Here is a 22,975-nt window from a genome sequence, read left to right on the forward strand (position 1 = left end):
AACCAGTGGCCATACTGACTAGGAATATTGGGAAATGTAGTCCAATACATCTATAAGACAGTAGGATGTGATGCAACTTTTCCTGACCATGCAGGTGGAAGGAAAATATTCTACCCAGACAATGACACACTGCAGCTACAGTATGTTACCATGATTCTAATGCTCTATATCTAAGGAGTTTAACTGTTCTATCATGCAGGTCCTTCTGCAGCAGTACAATTACAAGGCATCTGTATTATTAGTGTGAATTTTCCCCCTAAGTTTGCAGAACATCAGTGTCCATCCAGTGAGCCAGCAGTGCCTTAAAATATACACAGATTTTTCTGTATTGGTTGAACAGGGATCTGACAAGGGATGGACAGATGCTAGGATAAATTGATAGCTGATAACTGATTGACACTCAATCTCAAAACTCTGGAAGAACATCTCTACTATTTGAAGAAAACACCTGTGAATTTAATTTACCTCAGACCAGGGGCCTGTGCTCCAAACAGGTGGACAGCTTTGGGTGTTGCAAAGCTCCCTCTTGATTGGGACAGGGAGTCGACACAGAGAATCTGATACCCATTCTGGCTTATACTGAATTTTCTGCATGCAGCGGACATATCGATACCTCTCTCCTGCTCCACAAGTCAAGCTGCACTCACTCCAGTTACCAATAGACCAGCTAGAAAAAGAACCGGAGAGACATTGTACATTTGGAAATGTTATTGCCTAGACTGCCATGAACATAGTTTGGTATTTGTATTCATCACATTTGTGTCCTGGCTTTTCTCTAAAGAATCCAACACTATGACATTTTGTTCTTGTAACAAGAGGATAAACAGAAGTCAGACAAACATCCCTGAGGAAATACAGAGGGCATGGGCAAATTTTGAAACATCATCCTGAGATTCTCTTTGAAATTTTCAAATATAATACCTACCTGATATAATGAGAAATATGAGGAAAGGAGAGAAAAAAGAAAAACAAACAAACATTAATAGCTGAAAGATACTGTTTTTCATACCTGTCAAACTAACAACTGTTAAATTCTGAAGTATGTTTTGTAAATTAAGTTATGATAGATTTAATTCAGTTTTAATAATATTTTAACACATTCAGACCAATAGGACATGTTAATCATGAGTAACTTAAGTCTCAGTGAGTGTTTTCAAAGCATGATGTTTGGATCCAACAGAATAATTCCTCGTAGTTCTTGTCATGATAAACATCTTGGAAAAGGGGAAAAAACTATTTTAAAACAGTAATATAAATGTTGGGAACCAGTGTGACATAGTAGTTTGAGTGTAGCAGTATGACTCTGGAGACTAGGGCTTGAATCCCCACTTAGCCATGAAAACCCACTGGATGATTTTGCACAAGTCACATACTGTCAGTCCTCAGAAAACACTGTGATAGGTTTGGCTTATGGTTGTCATAAGTCAGGAAACAACTTGGTGGCACACAACAACAAAATATAAATGTTCGAAATAGTGGCATTATTTATAGAAGTAGACCAAGTATGCTTGGTCTTTTACAGAGATCCTACCTTCAAACAAGTCACACCAGTCAAGGAAAAGCCAAATGAGAGAGATGGAGAATGTGTTAAGACTATGAGCTATGAACCAGGTCTTCCTTCACTGCATCTCATCATCACAGTCATTAACAAGTGGCTTCATTCAAATCAATAGCTAAAAGAATAGCACAGTCCCTACCCCATTTGTGATATAATTTCCAAGAATAGTTGTTTTTTCATTACAGATTTCAAAATTCTAGATGAGAAGTGCGGATTACATCATGCACTCCCCCTTCTAGTACTGCTGCAAGGGAAATAATTCAGTGTGACGGGGACTCCCTATCAATCTTTCAGCACATCTTTGTAAGTACACCTTGTTTAGACTCTCTCTCTATTTGTCTGTCCTGCTGCATTTAATAGCCACATACATATTCTGCTTCTGACCTTGTATTTCACAACTAGTAACAAAATGCAGACTAAATTGCAGGACATGTTGCAGTCATATTTTCCCTTGTTCTTCTGTTTGAACAGATGTTCTAGCTACTGACCTCAGGAACAGGTTTCAGGCTGCCCCAGGAATTTGCTCATGCTCCTTTCTCTTCTCCCAGACTTACTGTCCAATATCAGACTTTGGCATGGAATAGACCAGGAGATGATGACAGCTGATTGGCAAAGAGTACGGAAAGAGAGAAACCTGGAGCAGTAACCCAAGTCCTCAGCAAGTGACTTAAAACATTCCCGTCAACACTTCTGGATGCTCTGCTTCACAGAACTTTTTTTTAAAGCTTGCTTTTGTTAAAAAGCATTAATGTACAGCACTCCATTTTATTTGTAAACTCTAATGTTCACTGGGTAAATGGCTGTTTTGTTAATCTCTATGGAAAGCTTGTATTCCACAGAGCATGCTACCCAACTGCTACTGGATACAACACCTAGTGTAAAACTGATGAATTTGTTAATCTTACTAATCCTATACACGTTTGCCTGGAAGTAAGGCCCATTAAATTCAAGGTGACCTACTTCCAAGGAGATTTGCATAAGAGAAATTTGCACTGTTAATCCCAATGTAACATATATATTTTTCTTTTTCTCTCTATGTCTTGCTAATGCTGTCCTAAACAATGTCTTGAATGTCAATGGTTCCACTGAGGTTATATTTATGAACACAAGAGAAAGAAAGAAACTGAGAAAATAAATTGCTTTTACAGCTGTGTCAAGGAGACATACCAGTTTTCTATGTGTAGAAACTTTCTATATGGGGAAGCAATAAAATGTGTGACCCTTTCTCTACCTGCGATCTGATTCCTATAGCTCCATAGGAATTATGATTTTTTCCCCTCATAATATATCCTGGCACTCAGCGTCTCTTTTGTGTTGTGGGAGCCACTGCAACTTTGCTCTTTCCTACACAATCCAGGGAACCTGGGGGTGGTGAGAGAGGCCATTCTGCAGTTTCTGGGAGAAATGGAAAACTTTAGCACGAGTAACAGCTGCAGTGTGAGTTCTTATTCTGCATGGTGCAGGGTTTTGACATTACCTTTACAGCATGGGAAGAAGACATACCAAAGAGGTTCCTATGGCTACATGAAAAGAGCCCCCTTGTTGTTCTGGGCAAGCTGCTCACAGCAGCTAAATTCCAGTTATGGCACTGCCTGTTTTATTACTTTAGTTTGATAGCGATTATCCTGCCTTCCCTTAAAAAAAGTGATTCAAGGTTTTCAGTAACACCCATGGAATAACAAGGATCAAAGCAATATAATATGCACAAAGTAATAAAATAGGATAAATCACAATGCTGGCATTAAGAATCTCTCTTGTTACACTATATACAGTATATTAAAATGCAGTTATGAATGCGTTACTCCTTTGGCTACAAGCTGAGTATATGTGATTTAAAAATGACATAGCGATGACTGATTTTTAAGCACTATTAAGCAAAACTTCAGTTTTAGTAAGTAGTGGGAACATTTATTCATAAAAGTTCTAACTGTTCAGTTTGTGTATCATATATAAAGTTAATGCTTAAATCCTATGCAGTTACATGGAATGAAAAATCAAAGTAATCAATAGGACTTGCATTCATACACACACACACACACACACACACACACACACAGTATGTATGAAATAAAATCCTCAGGGGATGGAACAACATTTTTGAAACTACATGAGGGGTGGGGGGTGGGACTGACCTCCAAAATGATCACTAGTTGTTACTTTCTATAACAGGTAGTAAAATGAACCCTGTCTTGACATCATCATATTTTAAGATTTCCTGCCCTGTCCAACTAATTATCTAAAATCAGGTGGAAAAACCTCCACATAATGATGTCAGGATATGGGTCAAATTGTTTTATGATATTTATTTTGGCTGAGATCCAAACATTCACATGCACCACAGGATCTTCCTTTCCCTTCCAACTATATCCCCTCATGATACCATGAAGAGAGGACTTCTCAGCTGAAGCCAGGGCCAAGCATGAAGGAAAGGTATTTGGCTGCAGTCTCCTCTCCCCCCTGAGGGTCTTATTGAGGAAAGTTGCCAATTGGGTGGCAAAGAGATTCTCAGTAGAGCTAGGTTCAAGTAAGATGATATTTTATTACAGCCACAAGTCTGTGTGGAGGAGGATGTTGACACATATATTTAATCAAACATAAGTAGGATCAGGTTGCAAAAATGCTGAATTGCTTATGTAAAGCAAACATGCATCGAGAATATCCTATGGCTTGCCATGAAGAAACATTAAAGAGGAGTGAAATAGGTAACATCTCCTTGAACTTGTCAATAATAATAATAATAATAATAATAATAATAATAATAATAATAATAATGTTTTTTCTATCATCCATTTATATTAATCATGGGAATAAGACAGCACTGCATGTTTTATGCTGGACAAATTTTGAATGTGCTGAGCAACTTAATAATCAGCTTAAGCTTTGCTGTCATGTAAATCTAACATTTATAGACTTTATGTGCTAGCTCAGCTAACTTAAGTGTTCAAAACTGGGACTGCAGCCAAGCCCTTCAGGGCTTTCAGCCATGAATTCTAAAATACACCATGTAGAACACAAAAATTGTCTGGAGGGTTCAGACAGTCTTGCAATGACTCTTAACTTGAGAGAGGACACACAAATGATGCAACACACTATATGTGCATAAGAAGCTGTGAAATAATTGCTTGTGCATTTTTAGTGTGTGCTGTGACTAAAGAACTATTTCACTATGATGATTCAGGATCAGTGAAATCTGAAGTGTCCTCGAGGCTAAACTGTGCATTTGAGTTCCCCCAAATGAAACAGAACAATCTCTGCTCAAAAGACAGTTCTAATAGAAGTAGAAATCGCTACTTAGAAAAATATTTTATGCTTTTACCTGGAGCTCAAATTATATGTTGTTATTTCTTATAAGAACACTACAAATCTGAATAAGTTTATTATTTATGATTATATAATGTATTTCTCAATTTCCAGTATCATGTATGCGACCATTCCTTCGCATTATAAGATGAATCACATCTCAATTGCAGGTTATACTCATCATTTCGAAGAGCAACACATAATGTTAAATCTGACTGTCAAGAAGGCAAAGGGTGAGGAAGCCACTGGCCACTTTTCTTACTCTCTTGATTGTCGATGTTACTTATCTTACCCCTCTCATCTATCTCTATGGAAAGCCCTCTGCAATAGGACATTCCAGTCACTCCACAGATTGCCACTTACAGAAAATACAAGTGCACAGGTGCTGAGTAGTTCAGCTGCATGGGACTAGACAACATTCGCCCTAATAGAGCTGCATAATTGTAATGCAGCTTGATTCAAAGTGATGGCTATCTATTGTAAGTCTTAAATGACTTAGGACCTGGCTAACCAAAGGAGTAATACTGCTTGTCAACTCAGATATGCCGTCACCTTATTTATTTATTTATTTACTGTATTTATCCCCCACTCTTCAGTCAGAAAGGCCATTAAAGCAGCTTACAGAAAGTTAATTAGACATTTCCCTGTCCTAAGGCTTACAATCTAAAAAACGACACAAATGGAGAAGGGAATGGCAGTGGAAAGGGAAATAAGTCCAGTGGTTCTTCTCTCCCTCCGAATTGGGGCCTCTCCTTTCTCCCCCTCCCCCAAGTTTCACCCCATTCATCCCATCTCTTCAGTGCTTTAAGTGAATGCCACAGCCTGTTTCTACCCAAAGGCAAATGTTGGGGAGCAGTGGCATGACCCTCCCTCAGGGTATCTCCTGGTGTGACTTACGCACACACACACACCCCACACCCTCTCAATGAAGTTAGGCTAGGATTTCGTTGCATATATTATCAGTGGGACAGAATGAGAGTTGAGGATGAGAGACAGTGTCTTGTCCCAATCCACCTGGTAAATTCAAGCCAAGAGGTGAGATTTCAGCCTGAGATTTCTTGATCTATAACTAAAACATTATACACTCCAAATGTGCTGAATTGGCAGGGACTGTTCTCATTAATCCTTCATCATTCCATTTTTTCAAATGCTTTTAAAATGTCCCAATTTCTCTCTTCTCCTCCCACTTTCCTCATTAGTCTGGTTTACTTCATGTGCTGCAAATTGAATTCAAAGTATCAGAGTCGTCTGCACTTAGTTAATTCAGTAAGATGAAAAGAAAGGTGGAATCTTGTCTTTCCTGATAAATGCAGGCAAAAGTAAACTGCTAAAGCTTCTCCTAGGTTATCTGTTCTTCCTTGTTAATAACTTTTGCCATCTTGGCCAACATGCCTTGCTTGGCCATACATATCCTGGCTTTCATCTGTGAAATGCTGGATGATATGAGAGATGTACATGTACAGATGTTAAATGGCTCCTTCAGGAAACCTTGTGATATCCAGGCCTCTCTTTACACACAGAAACACACACTTGCCCTTGACCATAAGGGTGGAATATTTCAGCAGTCCGTATGCTAGGCCTTGGCAAGCTATGAACCACCATACAATACACTGTATGTATTTGTATTAACTGGTTCAAAAACAATCAGGGTAAATTCCTATCTTAGTAAAAAAGAATTTTACAAGGAAACAAGACAGTGTTTACAAGGAAACAAACAAATCACAATGCATGGTATTTTATTACCTGGGAGGGCAAGCTGGCATTTTGCAAGGAATAATTTCAGTAGCTGGTTGACTCTTGGAGTTGCAAAAAGAGGCATCTACTTCTTCTTGCAGATCTTTGTAGCAGCTTCCTCTTGTGACCATTTGACCTGCATACAAAACAACATAGGTGGCAAGCAGGAAGTAATGAGCAGCTGTATAGATTTGGAAACTCAATCTGTTGATTATCTTCTAAACCCACTGTGTATTTCTTACATAACCCTATGTAAATACTGCTCTCGATCATCTAATTACCTCCCAGGGTTTGGATTCTCAACTCAAATAAACACGACTGCTTTTCCTTAGATATCAGCTAATCACATAATTGATTATCTTAGAATTTTAAACATTCTGGGAACTATTCATACCATTTGCTCCTAATTGTTACTTCACAGTCTGACTATTCCTCTTTTAATCTTACCCACAACTCTTTCCCAATTAGTGTAAACCTAGATCTAAACCCACATTATGGCTATTTTTGCAAACGTGCCAAGAGATTTTAAGGGGGAAGGGAGCATGGAATTTCCACCAAATAGAGGTTTCTTTTTCTTTGCAGGAATTATGTGAACTAATTTCAAAGACTATTTCAGGGGAAAGTCTCATCCAAATAAGAGAATGAGAGTTCATGCAGAATAGTCTGTTTAGGGATGTTTACAAATATCTCCCTATTCTGTTTTTTTTTTTAATTCCTGATTTTATTTGTGGAGTAAATTAGTGTTCACAAGCCATCATTTTTCCATCAAAAAACATTGCACTGCATGTGGAGTTTGCAGCAATTTTGTATTTATGTTCTTCCCACCCCACAAGTGCACTGACCACCAAAATGTTTGCTGTGAAAGTTATAAGTGTATAATATCAAGTGTGATGGCAGACTGGGTTGCACCCATTCCATGCACCTTGTACATCCATTTTATGCATCTACAGACTCACAGGTTTTACATATCTAGGAAATCATCTTTTAGATATGACTTATGCTCATAAAGTCCAACACATACTCCTTGCTGACTACCACTCTTACTCCCTAGGGAATGCAGCTGAATATATGTGGGCAGCCATTAACTCACCTAAAATTGGTAAAAGGAAAGTGCAGTTGGGGCCCTATGCCAATCACTTGGCTTAGCAATCATGTGTCACATAGAATTTACAACCTGCTACATTACTGGAAAAGGTTTCATGCAAGCAGCCAGGAAGTGAAAAGGGTGGGCAGGGAATGAATTATTGCATTTTCCTACCACATATAGACTCTACAAACCTGCAGCCTCATTGAAACCCAACTTTAGGATTTCAAGATGTCCCGCAATGAGTGATTTATTAGAATTAATCTGTAATTTCAGAATCCATTTTATTTGAAACTATGAGAAAGGAAAAGGGGGTGGGAGGGTGTAGGACTCCATCCTTTCCTTACTCTCAAGTTGGCCTATTCACAATGAGACTATTTTTCATAAGAAAGCTTTCCCTTGGGTCAAGGGAACGATTTCAGTACACTATAGAAGATGATAATAAAGAACTGTTTTTCTGTCAAGTGTGTGTCATCTATTTTTATTTACTGAATGTATATCCTGCCTTTGTCCCAAGATGGGATTCAAGGCTTACAGAAATTTGAAAAGATCAAGCAAAAATATTTATTTAAAGATAAAGGTTGCCCCTTTGACAAGGTTGTCAAGCTGTATCCGACTGTAGGGGGCAGTGCTCATCTCTGTTACTAAGCCGAAGAGCTAGTATTGTCAAAGGCGACTTGGTAATCATATGGCCAGTATGACTGCACAGAAGACTGTTACCTTCCCACCTATTTATCTACTTTTACATGCTTTGAAACTGCTAGGTTGGCAGAAGCTGGGACTAGTGATGGGGGCTCACTCTGTCACACGGCGCTTGGGTCTCAACCTGCCAATCTTGCAATCATCAGAGTCAGCACCTTAACCACTGAGCCACCACATCCTCACAAAACATTTATTTACAAAAGATAAAAAGAATTAAACAATAATATTATTAAAAACACAAAATTAAAAAAAAATTAAAAATGTATAAAACATATTTAAAACATAATTTCCAGCAAAGATTAAGAAAATACAGCACACAATTTAACACAAATAATTAAAAATTCAAAAGGCTTTCCTGACTAGAAATGACTTCAACTGCTGGTAGAAATCAAGCAAGGGATGGTCCAACCAGACTTTCCACGGAAGAGAATTCCACAGGCCAGAAGGAGCCACAGAAAAGGGCCTCTCCTGGGTCCTCACCAGCTATGCCTTGAATGGTGGTGGGACTGAGAGAAAATGCTTCCCCGAAGATCTTAAATCTGGCACTGTCTTGTATCTACATGGGGGCATGTTGGCTACTTTCTGAGTAACTCTTCTGGGCCCTCTTCTGTCTCCCTTCTTCCCCGCTCTCATGGACAGTTATGTATCTGGGTGTCATAGACCCACATAATGTCAACAAGCTTTCAATAAATCAAGAATATCCCTTCCTTTTAGACAAGACAAAGGCATGAGAATACAGCAAAGGCCATTTTAAAGAAAGCCATTTTAGAACCTGCCTATACAAACTCCTTTTCTACCATAATCTTCTCTCTTTGCTCCAGATCTATTTTCCAGGATATTTCACACATTTCTCAGGAATTTGTTTTCTCCTGATGCAACAAAAACAAGACATAATTTCCTTCTAAACTAACTGTGGGATTTGCACCATTGGTGACTGAACATTTCACCCAGAGATGGAAGTACTGTATTCTCCTCCACAATTTACTCCTGTTCTATTATCGGCCTCACTGCTTCATGTAAGAAGTTCTGCTATTTTTGTTAGTTACACAATGTATGGCTTGCTGGGCCTCCAGACAAGCTGCTCATGCATTTTATAGACCTGCTCATCACATGCTGTCTGCAGTATGACTAGCAAAAAGTTCAGATGCTTAAAGGATAATTGGCAACACTCAACAGTCCCCACAGAGGGAAATGGCTCTTTAAATTGCCTTGAGGAGAAAGTATGTGAGGGGAGGCAACAGCAGCCTTGTTATTCATACAGATAAAGCAAGCCTCCAAGTTCACTCTGGGTTTCTCGATTAAGTCTTTTGATGAAGGAATGTAAATTACAATATTTAACATCTATTATATCAAGCTGCAGGTGAGGCTCATATGACAGACTGCTCCTTAGCACAACGATGAAAACAATGATAGCAACAACTATCTTCTCATGTCAAAACCAAACATGTTAGAAGCTGGACTTATTTTTCAGGAAATGTAAGGGGAAACTGACAACTGTTAAAGTTGTTGTTGCTATTGCAGTGTTATCTGCATTTTACTGGCAACAGTTTCAACTTCTTCCCATTTCTTTTCACAACTGCAGTTCAAATAGTGGACAGCTGCTGATGTATACCTGCATGACCCCCACTGTCTGGTTCCCTGCCTTTTCCCCAAAGGGAACTTTGCCTTCTTCTCACCCTTTCTGCCAGCCTCCTGTATGCACCTTGCTTGATACAAGAATTCCCTCTGCCTTGTCTCCATCCTCCTCCTTCTTGCTAAGGGATGTTCATGGAAGAAAGAAAGGAGAAGTTGCCAGTCAGTGGAAGTGGATGGGGAGTAAATATGGCTTAGTGCCTTGATGCAGATGGCAGTCACAATCTCCCTCACTGCTTTTGCTACTTCTCAGAGTGTGGGCAGAAACCCATGCTGAACAACCATGATATGAAGGTAGCATAAGACTGATCCCTTACCCACTCAATCCTATCCCCTGGTCCCATACTAGAATTTGGATCCTACAGATTCTAGGAGTCATAATGGTGAGGAGCCTGGCAAAGGAGGGAGAAAATCATAGACCTGGATTACAGGACAGGCTGCTATAATGCTAGGTAAGCACAGCACTATTCTCTTACCCACCCAGACTTTTCTCATTCCACTCCACACACACCTCAGACACTGGAAACACTGGTAATATTATCTGCCAAGACTGAGAAGGCAGACAGTGTACTGAGTTGGAAACAAATGTCCATTTCTTTGGAACTGGATGCATGTAGATTCCATAGCTGAAGCAGAATGTTCCTTTTGGGTCACTGAAAGTCATAGCAGTGAATATAATGGAAAAGGGAGAACTGGGATCATACAGATTTTGAAATCATAATGGTGAAGTGGAGCTGACAAAGAAGGGAGATACCCATAACCACCTTGCAAATGTGCACATTATCACACAGCTGAAACAACAAATGATATAAAAATGAATTGTTTTATTTTTAGTTTGCAGCTTTCCCTTGGCATGCTAAAATGTGTTTAATGTCAGAAAATGGGCTAAAAAAAGAAAAAAGAAGAAGAAGAAAGGCTGGATTGCCTGTAAGATTTTGTAATTTGGATTGCCAGTAAGAAATTGTGATGTCCTCTATGAGAATGTCACAAAACTCACATCTAATTCCACCTATGCATAGGGTTAATCACTACTGAGAATAACCACAGGAAGCCATCTAGGTGGAAAAGAGGACACAGCTCCTGCATGATGAATAAATAAATCAGAAAGTTAATATAAGCAGGTATAAGTATAATATATGCACAATTGTTAAATGTGCAAGAACTATTTTCTCTTTTGCGTATGGCTCATCAGACCAAGGAATGTTATTCTTCACTCAATTTCTTCTCAAAGGTTTGTTGTTATTGTTGTTAACTGCCCTCCAGACAGCCCTGACTCATGGTGGCCTTATGGATGAGACATCGCCAAGACCCCCTATCCTGCACTAATAATAATAATAATAATAATAATAATAATAATAATAATAATTTATATGCCGCCTTTCCCGCTCAACTGTTGTAAATTTATGTCCATAATATCGCTGAGTGAGTCTGTACATCTGGCATGTAGTCTACCTCTCTTTCTACTGCCCCCCAACTTTCCAAGCATTAATGTCCTTTTGAGTGAGTCATGCTTTCTCATGATGTGGCCAAAATATGACAATCTCTGTTTCATCATCTTGGCTTCCAGGGGGATTTCTGGTTTGATCTGTTCAAACACCCATTTGTTTGCCCCCAGCCACTCTTTCAGAATATTAAAAGAACTGACAGAAGTAATCTCAGAGCCACTGGCAATAATCTTTGTGAAGTCCAGGAGAAGTCCCAGCAGACTGGAGGAAAGCAAATATTGTCCGCATGTTCAAAAAAAGGAAAAAAAATAAGAAGATCCCAACAATTACCACTCAGCATGACACCAATACTAGGAAAGATTCTAGAGCAGATCATTAAACAGATAGTCTGTGAACATTTAGAAGGGAAGGCCATAATCACAAAAAGTTGACATGGGTTTCTCAGAAACATGCCATACCAGACTAATCTGATCTCTCTCTCTCTCTCTCTTGGATAAAATTACCTCCTTGGTAGATGAAGGGAATGCTGTGGATATAACATATCTTGATTTCAATAATGCCTTCAACAAGATCCTCCACAATATTCTTGCAAAAAGCTAGTAAAATGTGGGCTAGACAATGCAACTATTAGGTAGATTTGTAATTGGCTGACTGGCCTGGCCTGGGCTAAGAAGCAGAGGCCTCCCTCCAGTCCATCTGCTGCCTTCCAGCCTTGGAGGGAGAGATGCAGGCCCCATTCCATTGGGCTTGGCTTGGACTAAGAAGCAGAGCCCTTCCTCCAGTCCATCTGCCATGGTCCAGGCCTCAGAGGGAGAGAAGAACTGCTGGACCTGATCCCCTTCCCCAATGCCATTCCCTTCTCCTTTTGTGTCACGTCTTTTTAGATTGTAAGCCTGAGGCAGGGAACCATCTAATTAACCGTTGTAAGCTGCTCTAAGAACCTATACTCTAAATAAATAAATAAATAAATATTTATACTTTTTTGTTAGCTAACCATTTGAGTCTTCTAACCTTTCCAAAACATAGGATAGCATTCACTTTAGTAAAATTTAATGTTCTACCTTCAGCCTTATTGGAAGGGAGATACAAAATTGTTCCCTATGATCTATGCATATGCCCCTGTGGAACTGGTACAGTGGAGACTATAGGTCATGTATTGTTGCATTGTCCTTTTTATTATGGTTATCACCATATTTTTATTAATCCAGTTCTTAGTTGTTTTCCTGGAAGAACTGATGAATTTTATGTATCTTATTTGCTGGCAGACCAGTGCCCAGTAATAACAACAAGGGTGGCCAGTTTTTGCGCAGCAGTAGTCTGTCAGCGTAAGATGGATATCATCCAGACTGTTCATGCTAGACTCAGGGATTGGGCCCTGCATCATCTGAACTCCATGCTAAGAGGACATGGGGAGGCTGTTTTTTTTGGCCCATGCAGTCAAGGACTTAGAGTGAGTTTGTGGCCTGTTCACTTTAATAATTTCTTAGTTCACAATTTAAATTATTTGTCTTAGTTCAAATAAATTCAGGTATTTGCAGAGAATTCTGCTCTGGAGGAAGACAGAAGGCAACAGTGACATCTGGAAGGGATCAGTGCAGGAAGCAAAAACTTAAAATGGTGGAAGAAATGGAGATCTCTCAAGCAGAGGGATAGGAATGAAGGGAATGTATTACAGGTCACCAGAAGAGGTAAAGAACAGTGTGGTAGAGGGGAAAGAAATGGTGTATTCTGTTTTTATAGACCAACTATTTCTGCGACCCAGTGAACCTATCTTGTATAAAGAACTAATTGGTTTTCTCTGACAAGACTAGAATGGCATTGCCAATTTACCAGTACATGGCAGCCAGAGGAACCTGACAGTTGCCATTGTTGAGGACTGTGACCTCCTATTTGTCTTCCCAGAAGCCTGTACATTTTAGTGGTGTTCAGGGAGAGGATGACCAGTGGAAGCCTGGTAGGGTCTTGGGGAGTGGGACCAGGTATAGGTCTGCCCCCTGGCTTTTTAAGCCAAAGCATGAGGCTTCCAGCTTCAGTTCATGATTGAACTTTGTCAAATCAACATCAGAGAAGACTAGAGCAAAGCAGCAGAGTACTTTTCAGTTGTGATGATGATGGTGGTTGTGGCAATAATTTCAGTGGTAACTATGGCAGTGACTGCTGCAGTGGCAAATTTGGTGACACCCGTGGGACTGGTGGTAACAATAGGCTGTACCCACACTCAGTGGATCACCAAAGATTGATTGTAGAGCACAACAGGCCTTTCAAGCAGCCCTTTCCAAGACTTTAAGAGCTAAAATCAAAAGCCCTTATAAAGTTTGAGCTGAATTGGAAGTTTCTTAGAGGGGGACCAAGTAGGTAGGGGACAGTACCACACCTGTTAGGCTATACCCCCAGTGTGTTTATCAGCACCCCCCTTTTGAGGTCTATGCTGAATGCTGCAGGCTTAAAGGAGGTTCAGTATAGTAAGGTTTACTAGCTGGTTTATAAGACTTGGAGAACTACAGATCTATTGCCCTATCTTTTGATTGAGCACCCAGCAATTGATTCATTGAGAAGCAAAGATTGGGGCACTACAGGCCTATTGCCCCTTTTTGGGAGGAAGGCTTGGTATGCTACAGGGCTAGTTCTAGAAGGTAATCTCCTTCAGAGGTCCATTAAAAAGGGCTAGATATGGGGGAATGGGAAGGAGGCTATTAGGCAGACTTGGCTTCAAGGCAGTCCATCCTGGTTCAGAGAGATTGTGCAGGGGGGCTGTGGGGGAACAGAATGTATTAAAAAGGCAGAGACTTGCCTTGGAGAGATTCAGACAGGATTTGGATTTTAGACATGGTTTGAAGCTACCATTGACAGGGTGTTGAGTTGACACAGGACTTTGAGCTGTTAGAGACAGGGGTTTGATCTATTAGAGACAAGGGGTGTATTTACACTGTAGAAATAATGCTGTTTGAGTGCTGTAGTTACATCCTATGGTTTGTGGTTTTACAAGGTCTTTAGCCTTCTCTGGCAGAATGCTGGTGCCTCACAAATCTACAAATCCCAGGATTCTGTAGGATGGAGCTATGGCAGTTAAAGCTGTATCAAACTCCATTATTTCTGCAGTGTAGATGTACCCAGAGTTTTGGATTTGAGAATGAAAGAACTGGCTATAATATTGGGGAACCTAAAGAAAAGGAGAAACATATGAAGATGAACCTCATTTTCTTGAAATGAAAGTAAAAGTGGCACTTTAAGCATTTGAAAGAATAAATCACCAGGAACAGATTATATACCAATAAAACTGCTGCAATTTACAGAGGCAGAATCAACGTCAGTTCTAACTAAAATTTGCCAACAAATATGTAAAACAAAACAATGGCCCACAGATTGGAAACAATCAATATACATCCCCATTCCTAAAAAAGGAGACACAAAACAGGACCGTTGCATTAATCTCCCATGCAAGCGAGAAATTCCAAAAGTGCAAAACTGGGTTCAGAAAAGGAAGAGATACATCACAAACATATGATGGATAATGGAGCACACCAGGGAATTCCAGAAGAAAATCAGCATGTGCTTTATAGACAGCAAAGCCTTTGATTGTATAGTTCAATAAAACCTATGGAATATAGGGAGATAAAGATTTTCTGTACCTTGGATCAATCATTGATCAGAATGGAGATTCAGGCAAGAAATAAGAAGAAGACTAGGATTCAGAAGAGCAGCTATAAAAGAACTAGAAAATATATTAAAGTGCAAAGATATCAAGCTGAATACCAAAGTTAGGGTCATCCAAGCCATCATATTTCCCATTACCATGTATGGATATGAGAGCTGGACAGTGAAGAAAGATGACAGAAAGAAAATCAACTCATTTAGGATGTGATGCTGGAAAAGAGTGTTAAGGATACAATGGATGGCCAAAAAGACAAACAAATGGGATCTAGAACAGTTGAAGCCTGAACTGTCCCTGGAAGCCAAGATGACTAAACTGAGGTTGTCATACTTTGGCCACATTATGAGAAGAGATGACTCACTAGAAAATAATAATTCTACAAAAGGTGGCAGTGAGGAAGAGAGGAAGATGGATGGAATCAATCAAAGAGGTCGTGGCCATGAGCCTTGCAGGACCTGAGCAGGGCAGTTGAGAACAGGGGGATTGGAGGTGTCTCATTCAAAGGGTTGCCATGAATAAAGGCCTACTCAAGGGCAGTTAACCACAACAACCCTGTCTAAATTTAACAAGCTTGCTTACTCACAAAAAATGGCTGAAAACACTCTCCTCTAACTTGTGATAGCTGTACAGGCAGCAGTTTTACAGCTAGTTTGTAATTCCAGGCCTAGTAATTTTGGTGTGAAGTGTGTTAGTGTACACTAGAGCTATGCCTTCAAAAGTGAAGAAAGCACAGATGATGGTGCAGAAGTAACAGACTTCACTAGCTCATATTGAAGGAAAATCTGAATAGGCTCACAAATCATGCACACAGGTGGTGCTGTCCAAGAAGAATCTGATCTCACACTCAGAGATCAGGAACCAGAGAAGGAGACTCAAATAATGCAGCCACCACACCGCCAGTCTTCAAGGGACCTCAGTCTGTTTTTTGGTTACTCCTGATGCAACTTCATAATTTTTACACAAAAAATATTGTTTTTGGGGCAAAACATGCACATGCAAATTTTGCATGGAATAAGTCAAGTGTGAACAGGATTCAAACTCTGTGGTTTTCAAACACTTTCTTGCAGTGAGAAGAAAAGTGTTAAAATTACTTGCTGTTTTGAAATGAAACACGTGAAGAAATAAATCTCTAGTTCCAACCAGTGCCAATATCATTAGGTTGAAATAGAATTAGTAGCTGTTAAGTCCCAATAGGAAGTACCCTCTTTAATTAAGTTCTTTTTCCACTTCTTGTTTGCCAACTAATATTGTTCGTCAGAATGATATGTTAAAATACTTTAACTACCTTATACCAGCCTCTTCCAGACCAATGTCTTTAAGGGATGTCAGGTTATAACTCCTATAATTGTTATTAAGTATAACCAATGCAACTGGAAGGTACTATTCTGGGTACATCTGGTATAAAATATTATTCATTGATACTGCCTTTTCTATTTTATCAATTAAAAAAAATTCTTTCTCTGCACTCTGTTGATCAACATGGCAAGCTAAGCCTCCCCTAAGCATCCAAATTTAACATAATTCTTGGGAGGCAGCCTAATTATATAGTCCATAAAGAAGCTTTCTATAGGTTACACTTGTGAGGTGCCTGGTGTTTTCTTGTAAGGGCTATTTCAGGACAGGAAAGAGTCTGCGGTCTGCAGTAACACTGCATCTTTAAACATTTCAGAGATACATTACCTACTCCACATGAGACTGAGCATTTAGAGTGGATGATGGTCCATGTATAGTTATGTTTCATGGCTGTCATTCTTTCATTTTCTGTCTTAGGAAGAGAGTATTCCCAGGCAATTCCTATACTTTTACCTTGGGAAAGAAGCTGAGGAAAAAACAAAAACAAGGATAAATATAATCAGCATGTTCTCGACACTTGCTAAAGTTTTGATGGAGGAATCTCCAAGAATTTATCAGTCCTTTAAAATAGCAACATGAGTATAATTAGAGTTCTTCCCAAAAGCAAAATGAGAGGTGAGTTTAGAGAGTCTGGCAGAAACAGAAGGAAACTGAAACATATATTTAGTCCCTCTAGACCTCCAATGGATTTACGTTTGCTTATACATATAACAACCTAATAAAGTAGATCAAGCTATGTTACAGTGACTATGGAGATTATTGCACTTCATTTTTCGCCTGATCTGGGCATGGTAACAGGCTTGAATGGCTGCAAACAAGTGTTATCGCACAGCAAAACACCACAAATGCTGCCGGAAAATACAACCCATCTCCGAACCATGCTTAGCCCTCTGATTTTCAAGGACCAGGAGCTTCTGTCCTTGCAAAATCAGTGGGATAAGCGTAACTTAAAAACAAACAAATAAACAAAGGGGCTCAACACTGAAAGTTCAGTACTAGACAGCTTCAATATTCCAATACTTTATTTATTTATTTTGCTATGATAGTTCAAATGATATCCAATGTTTGGCAAACAGGTAGACAACCACAACATCCAACATGTCCTGCATTACACCCAATCTTCTAACTGATCCTCAGAATGAAGAGACATAGATACATCCACTCCTTTAGAGATGTGGTTTCCTCTTCATGACACACCCATGATGCACAGGGACAACAGGAAGAACAATGTCTGTTTGTTAACGTTTTAGTTCAGTGTCAGTTTTGAACTGGTGTTTGAAGGGATGTCCATCTGGCTTGGAGCAAAGGTGAGAAATAATGGGAGACCAGTAACAACATTAAAGTAATTTGTTTACACCAATAGCCCAGAGACGAGTAAGGAAGTACTCCTTTAGCTTTTATGAAGCCTGTTGCATTCTGTCTGCTCACAAGTCCAACCAAACTGAATATTGGTTTCTTTCTAGCTACAATACACTCCTGCCTTCATCTTGCCAACTTAATACTGTAGTAGTTGGGCCCAGTATTTTTATTCCCCAGCAGCAGAGCCAAGCTTGGACCGCCATGTGATGTGAGGGCAAAATACTTCAAGTATCTTTTAGCATAATTATATGAGCTGCTGTGTTAGCAACTATAGAATCCTCTTACGAACTATTTGCATACTGTTTCCCTGCTAGTCCCATCAAGAGACTAAACAGACCAGCCCAAAGGGCTGGTGTCGGAGTAGAGTGGGGGCACGGCAGCTGCACACTGCATGCCCCAACTCCACCCTCAGGCTACTGTCATGCTGCCCACCTGACTGTATGGCAGGTGGTGTTATGGCACTCCTTTGGTGTGGCATTCAGATGCCACATGCCAAAAGGAGCACCAAAAAGTGCTGCTACTGCGGCAAAGGCCAGAAAAATGCCGGATCAGGACCGCGGCAAGCGGTTGCTGAAGCCCCAATCCAACACTCAGAGATGCAGCAGCAAGCCACTCCTTTGGCGCATCTGTTTTGCCCCCAAAATTCCTTAGAAGGTTTAGCTTATCCAACTCTTCTCTTTAGAAAACTGAACAGTAAAGAATTATGGAACAGCTTGAGTTAAATCTATGTACTTCTACCTGTTTCTCTTTTAAATATCTGATTTCATTGGAACATGTCTTTACTCATAATTCTGAGTGTAGCTAGCAAGGGAGTCAGCAAAAGGTTCTTTCTACCATTATGGTCAGTTCATAGAGAAGTATTGAATATCCAATTAGCTTAGCCTGAACAGTATCTTCCCCCATAACTCTCTCCTCCTAAAGAATTTGTCTAACGAAATATTTGTGGTATTCTGATGTTGCTCTCTAGCTGCACAGAAATACTCTCCAAACTGTCCATTGTACTTGTGGGCAGAGAAATAGGGGAGACTTTTTCATCAAATTTCTTCAGTATGAGAATATTTCCAACATATTCCCAAAGGAGGGGCTCACCATTGGCTGACATTTGGTACTGCAGTAACAGTGCTGGCTACGTGGCCTCCACAGTGCATCTTCTCTATACCAGGGATGGGTTAGATTTGAGCCATAGGCTGGATGTGGCTCATGGGGATTTGGCCCTGCAAGGTTTTTCTACTAAAAGAAGATTGTAAGAATTTAAATTTTAAATAGCAATCGCAATAGCAAGTACATTTCTATACTGATTATCAGTGCACTTAAGCACTCCCTAAGCAGTTTACAAAGTGTAAGCTTATTGCCCCCAACAATCTGGGTACTCATTTTAGCGACCTCCTTGGAAGGATGCAAGCCTGAGTCGAGCTTGAGCCCATTTGCTGGTATTGAACTCCCAACCTTGAGGTTTGTGAGTGAGTGGCTGCAGTACAGGCATTTAACCACTGCGCCACCAAATACAAATAAGTAAGAAAGCTATTGCACTACAGCTTATTCTGGATAGAGATACAAAGAACAGAGTGATGTTCTGTGTAATTACTGGGAATTTTCCAAATTAATAATTAATTATAGCTGGTCCTATTCACTTTGCTTTGAACCACCTGTGATCTCAGCATCACCCATAGCTGAAATTCATGCCCCTACATTGCAAAAATAAATAAATAAATAAATAAATAAATAAATAAATAAATAAATAATGTTTTTCTACCTTTTCTCTACAAAATGCCCTGGACTTAGTATTATTCTGCATTATACATTATATATTATGTAGCTACCTTAAGAAACAGAATCTGGGAGAAAATGTCTGCAAGTAACCTTCTTTTTCTTGGGGAATGGGTCAGGAAAAGGAAAGATATAAGAAATTTACTCAGAAAAACCCCCCACCAATGGGAGAATTTTTGACTTCACTCTGGTGAAATACTCTTTATTCCCTTGACAGTTGTTCCTTCTTGGCTTAGCTGAATGGATGCATTTTTTTTGGGGGGGGGCTAATTTTGTTTTTGAAGGGTGCTATGAATAATTTTAGCAGTTTTCTTCCCTCTGTGAGAATGTGTTACAAAACTTTGTTTTTGAAGATAGTGGCGGGACACAGACCGCCCAAAAAGGGTGGTCTGCCGCCGCCTCCTTTTCTGCCGGCGGGAAGCTGCAGCAGATAAACCATGCGGCTTCCCGCTGGCGGAAAAAGAACCCGCAAAAAGCAGGTTCTTTTTTCGTTGTGCTTGCGATGCCCGAGTGCGCAAATGGCACACTCGTGACATCACAAGCACAATGCAACGTGCGGACGCTATGCATTCGTCAAGTTGTAATGGCGGCACCTATGTAGACAGGGCGCCGCCATTTTGATGCTGCCGCAACATGCTAGGGTTGCGGGGCTTGCAGTGGCGCTACCCTCAGGCAACCCTAGCATGAATCTAGGCCGGCGCAAAGTGCCGGTCTGGATAACACCTATGATCCAATCTGCACTAGGCAGGGTGCTCTGTGGGCAGTCTGGAGTATCCTGGTCTGGAGCTTCCCAGATGTCCTAACATTACATCAGGTTCTCCATTCAGATGCTGGGCAGTTGGTACATACATATCACTCTCTGCCACTCAGTGCAGCCACTGCTGTGGTGTATCACTTACTCTGAAGTCAGAATAAGGCATCCACTCTCAGTCACATGATTGGGCACCTTATTCTGATCTCAGAGTAAGCAATATGTGGCAAGTGGCCATGCCAGGTGGCAGAAAGAAAATCATTTTAAACAGCCACCGAGCATTGGAACCAAGGAAATATCTGGAGCAAACAGGTGGTTTTTTAAAACTCCATTATACGAGAGGTATGCCTCAGGTTTGGCACTGAATGGGGTGGATATTGTCTGGTCTGTTCACACCCGACTTGAGAACTGGGCCCTGTGTCATCCAGACTCTTCACTGAGAGGATGCAAGGAAGCCAGTTTATTTGGCCTGTGCAGATAGGGTCTAATTGTGATTTGGGATTTATCTGCACAAAACTAGCACTTAGTACTTTTGCAGAGAAAACAGCATTCTCCTTACAAAAATAATATAACCACACACTAATACTATTTTCTTCACAGAAAATGCTTCCTGTGCAAAAAAATGCTGTAGTTGCTTTGTGTGCAAAACTTCATTTTCTATGCAGCAAGTAATATTTCTGTGAAGAAGACATTGTTTTTGAGCCAATTTTGTACAGAATAAGTCCCAAAGGGCCAAGGCCCTCTTTGGTGTAGGATCTTCCTTCTTAGAGTTACCAACGCTCAGGAAACATTTTTTGTCCGTTTTCCAAATATTTCCAAATATATTTTCCCATCCCTACTCAGCTGTCGGTCTTTTTTATTTTTCCTGCTTCAGCTTCACTTATTCACATTGCTATTAACCTGACTAGCTGTTAGCTATAAGATTGTGTTTACGGGTAGAAGCCAAAGATTTATATAATTACATTCATAATTATGCACTACTCCCCACCCACAAATCAAAGTAATTGGGCTTAGAAAACTGAAACTTCTGATCACTTCTAGGTTTCATTTTTGGCCAGAAGTATGGAAGCAGAACCTAACTTCAGGCCAACATTTGGCTTTTGTTCCCTCTGTAATTGCCTACAGTTGCCCACCCCTGCTCTAGTTCTTTGCTAACTTATAAATATGGCTCTTAGAATGCAAAAATCTTGTTACACATACATTGTAAAGCTTTATTTCATCATAATGTACCATACCTCAATTACTAGGCTTTCATTTGTTGGTCCAGCAGCACTTAGTGTCTCCGGTTCATTATGTTGCCTTTGATAGTCAAACACTGATCCAGCAAAATTGTATTTTCCTGGCCAGTCAACAGTCCAGTAGCCATTAAGGTGATATTTTTTATTAGCACTACGAACAGCAATATAGGAGTGGGAGATGGTCATTTCATATACACGAATGCTTCGTGCTCCAGCAGGGATGGTGACCAATGTGTAGTACTCTAGATGAAGGATGAAGAAATATACTTCTCAGTACCAAAGCAAAGGCAATACGAAAGAATGGAAATTAATCCATCAAGATTTTATCCTCATTTAGAGATCTAGTGGGGACCTGAAACAGGAACCTTATGGCCACAGTAGTCCTGCTGCATCCAAAAGCCTTGATTGCAGTACAGTCCTATGCATGTCTACTCCTATATTCAATGGGACTTATAGTTAGGCCACTGTGTATAGGACAGCAGCCTTTAGTGGGCATCTCTGGGCTATATATGTTCACTCATACTTTGGAGTTCTTACTGAATTGAAAAGGGAACATTATTTTTTCCCACAAATGGTATATATGACGTTGTTGTTGTTGTTGTGGTTGTGCCTTCAATTCATTTCCAACTTATACTGAACCTAAGGTGAATTTATCACAAGGTTTTCTTGGCAAGATTTGTTCAAAGTGGGTTTGCCATTGCCTTCCCCTGAGGCTGAGACATGACTTATCCAAGGCCATCTAGTTGGATTCATGACCAAGTAGGGATTCAAATTCTGGTCTGCAGAGTGCAATGTTCAAACCACCACACTATGTGGGACCTCTTATATATTTGTTGTTATTCTGTTCCTTCAAGTCATTTCTGACTTACGGTGGCCATAAGGTGAACCTATAATAGGTTTTTCTGGGACTGAAAGTATGTGACTCATGCAAAGTCACCCAGTGGGTTTCCCTGTCTGAGTCATAGTCCAACACTCCAATCACCACACCATGATGGCTCTCTCCTCTTATATATACTGTACCTCTATTACAAACACACACACACACACACACACACACAAAAGAAAAGAAAAGAAAACTTCAAGGAGGCATACATAATTTTTTTAAAATTTCCTGAAAAAAACAATAGAAATAGAAAAGCTTAAAACTATACTAACCATATTAAAATTATAGCTGGAATTTTATTTGGCCATCATACTAACATAAAAATAATTGAATTTTCTCATGGGTTGTGTACGTGTGATTCCTTTAGCAGTCAAGTGTTCTTCAGGCACACTTATTCTCTTATAGGTTATGACTGGTTGGAAGGGGAATTAATTGATGATTTCACTAATGGGTGAACTCAGGGCTATAGTGCCCTTTGCACAATTGGTTGTACTGCTGTATATTTACACTGCCTGAA

The 22,975-nt window shown here is 40.0% G+C and overlaps 1 protein-coding gene across 5 annotated transcripts in view; it reads right to left on the minus strand.

Annotated features, from left to right (window-relative positions):
* Nucleotides 1-22,975, minus strand: part of ADAMTS16 (ADAM metallopeptidase with thrombospondin type 1 motif 16) — a 93,460-nt gene that overhangs the window by 12,843 nt on the left and 57,642 nt on the right. For 4 of the 5 annotated variants that reach the window (XM_042463835.1, XM_042463837.1, XM_042463838.1 and 1 more), the window contains 4 exons: nucleotides 21,573-21,817; nucleotides 16,788-16,926; nucleotides 6,602-6,728; nucleotides 466-667 (listed from right to left, as the gene is read on the minus strand). In XM_042463835.1, the coding sequence (XP_042319769.1) occupies nucleotides 466-667; nucleotides 6,602-6,728; nucleotides 16,788-16,926; nucleotides 21,573-21,817 (713 nt within the window). Of the gene's footprint in view, nucleotides 1-465; nucleotides 668-6,601; nucleotides 6,729-16,787; nucleotides 16,927-21,572; nucleotides 21,818-22,975 lie in introns of those variants that run through there. The other variant, XR_006103558.1, reaches the window with a different exon arrangement.

This window comes from Sceloporus undulatus, chromosome 4 (genome assembly GCF_019175285.1).
Source record: "Sceloporus undulatus isolate JIND9_A2432 ecotype Alabama chromosome 4, SceUnd_v1.1, whole genome shotgun sequence".
Taxonomy (NCBI): Eukaryota; Metazoa; Chordata; class Lepidosauria; order Squamata; family Phrynosomatidae; genus Sceloporus; species Sceloporus undulatus.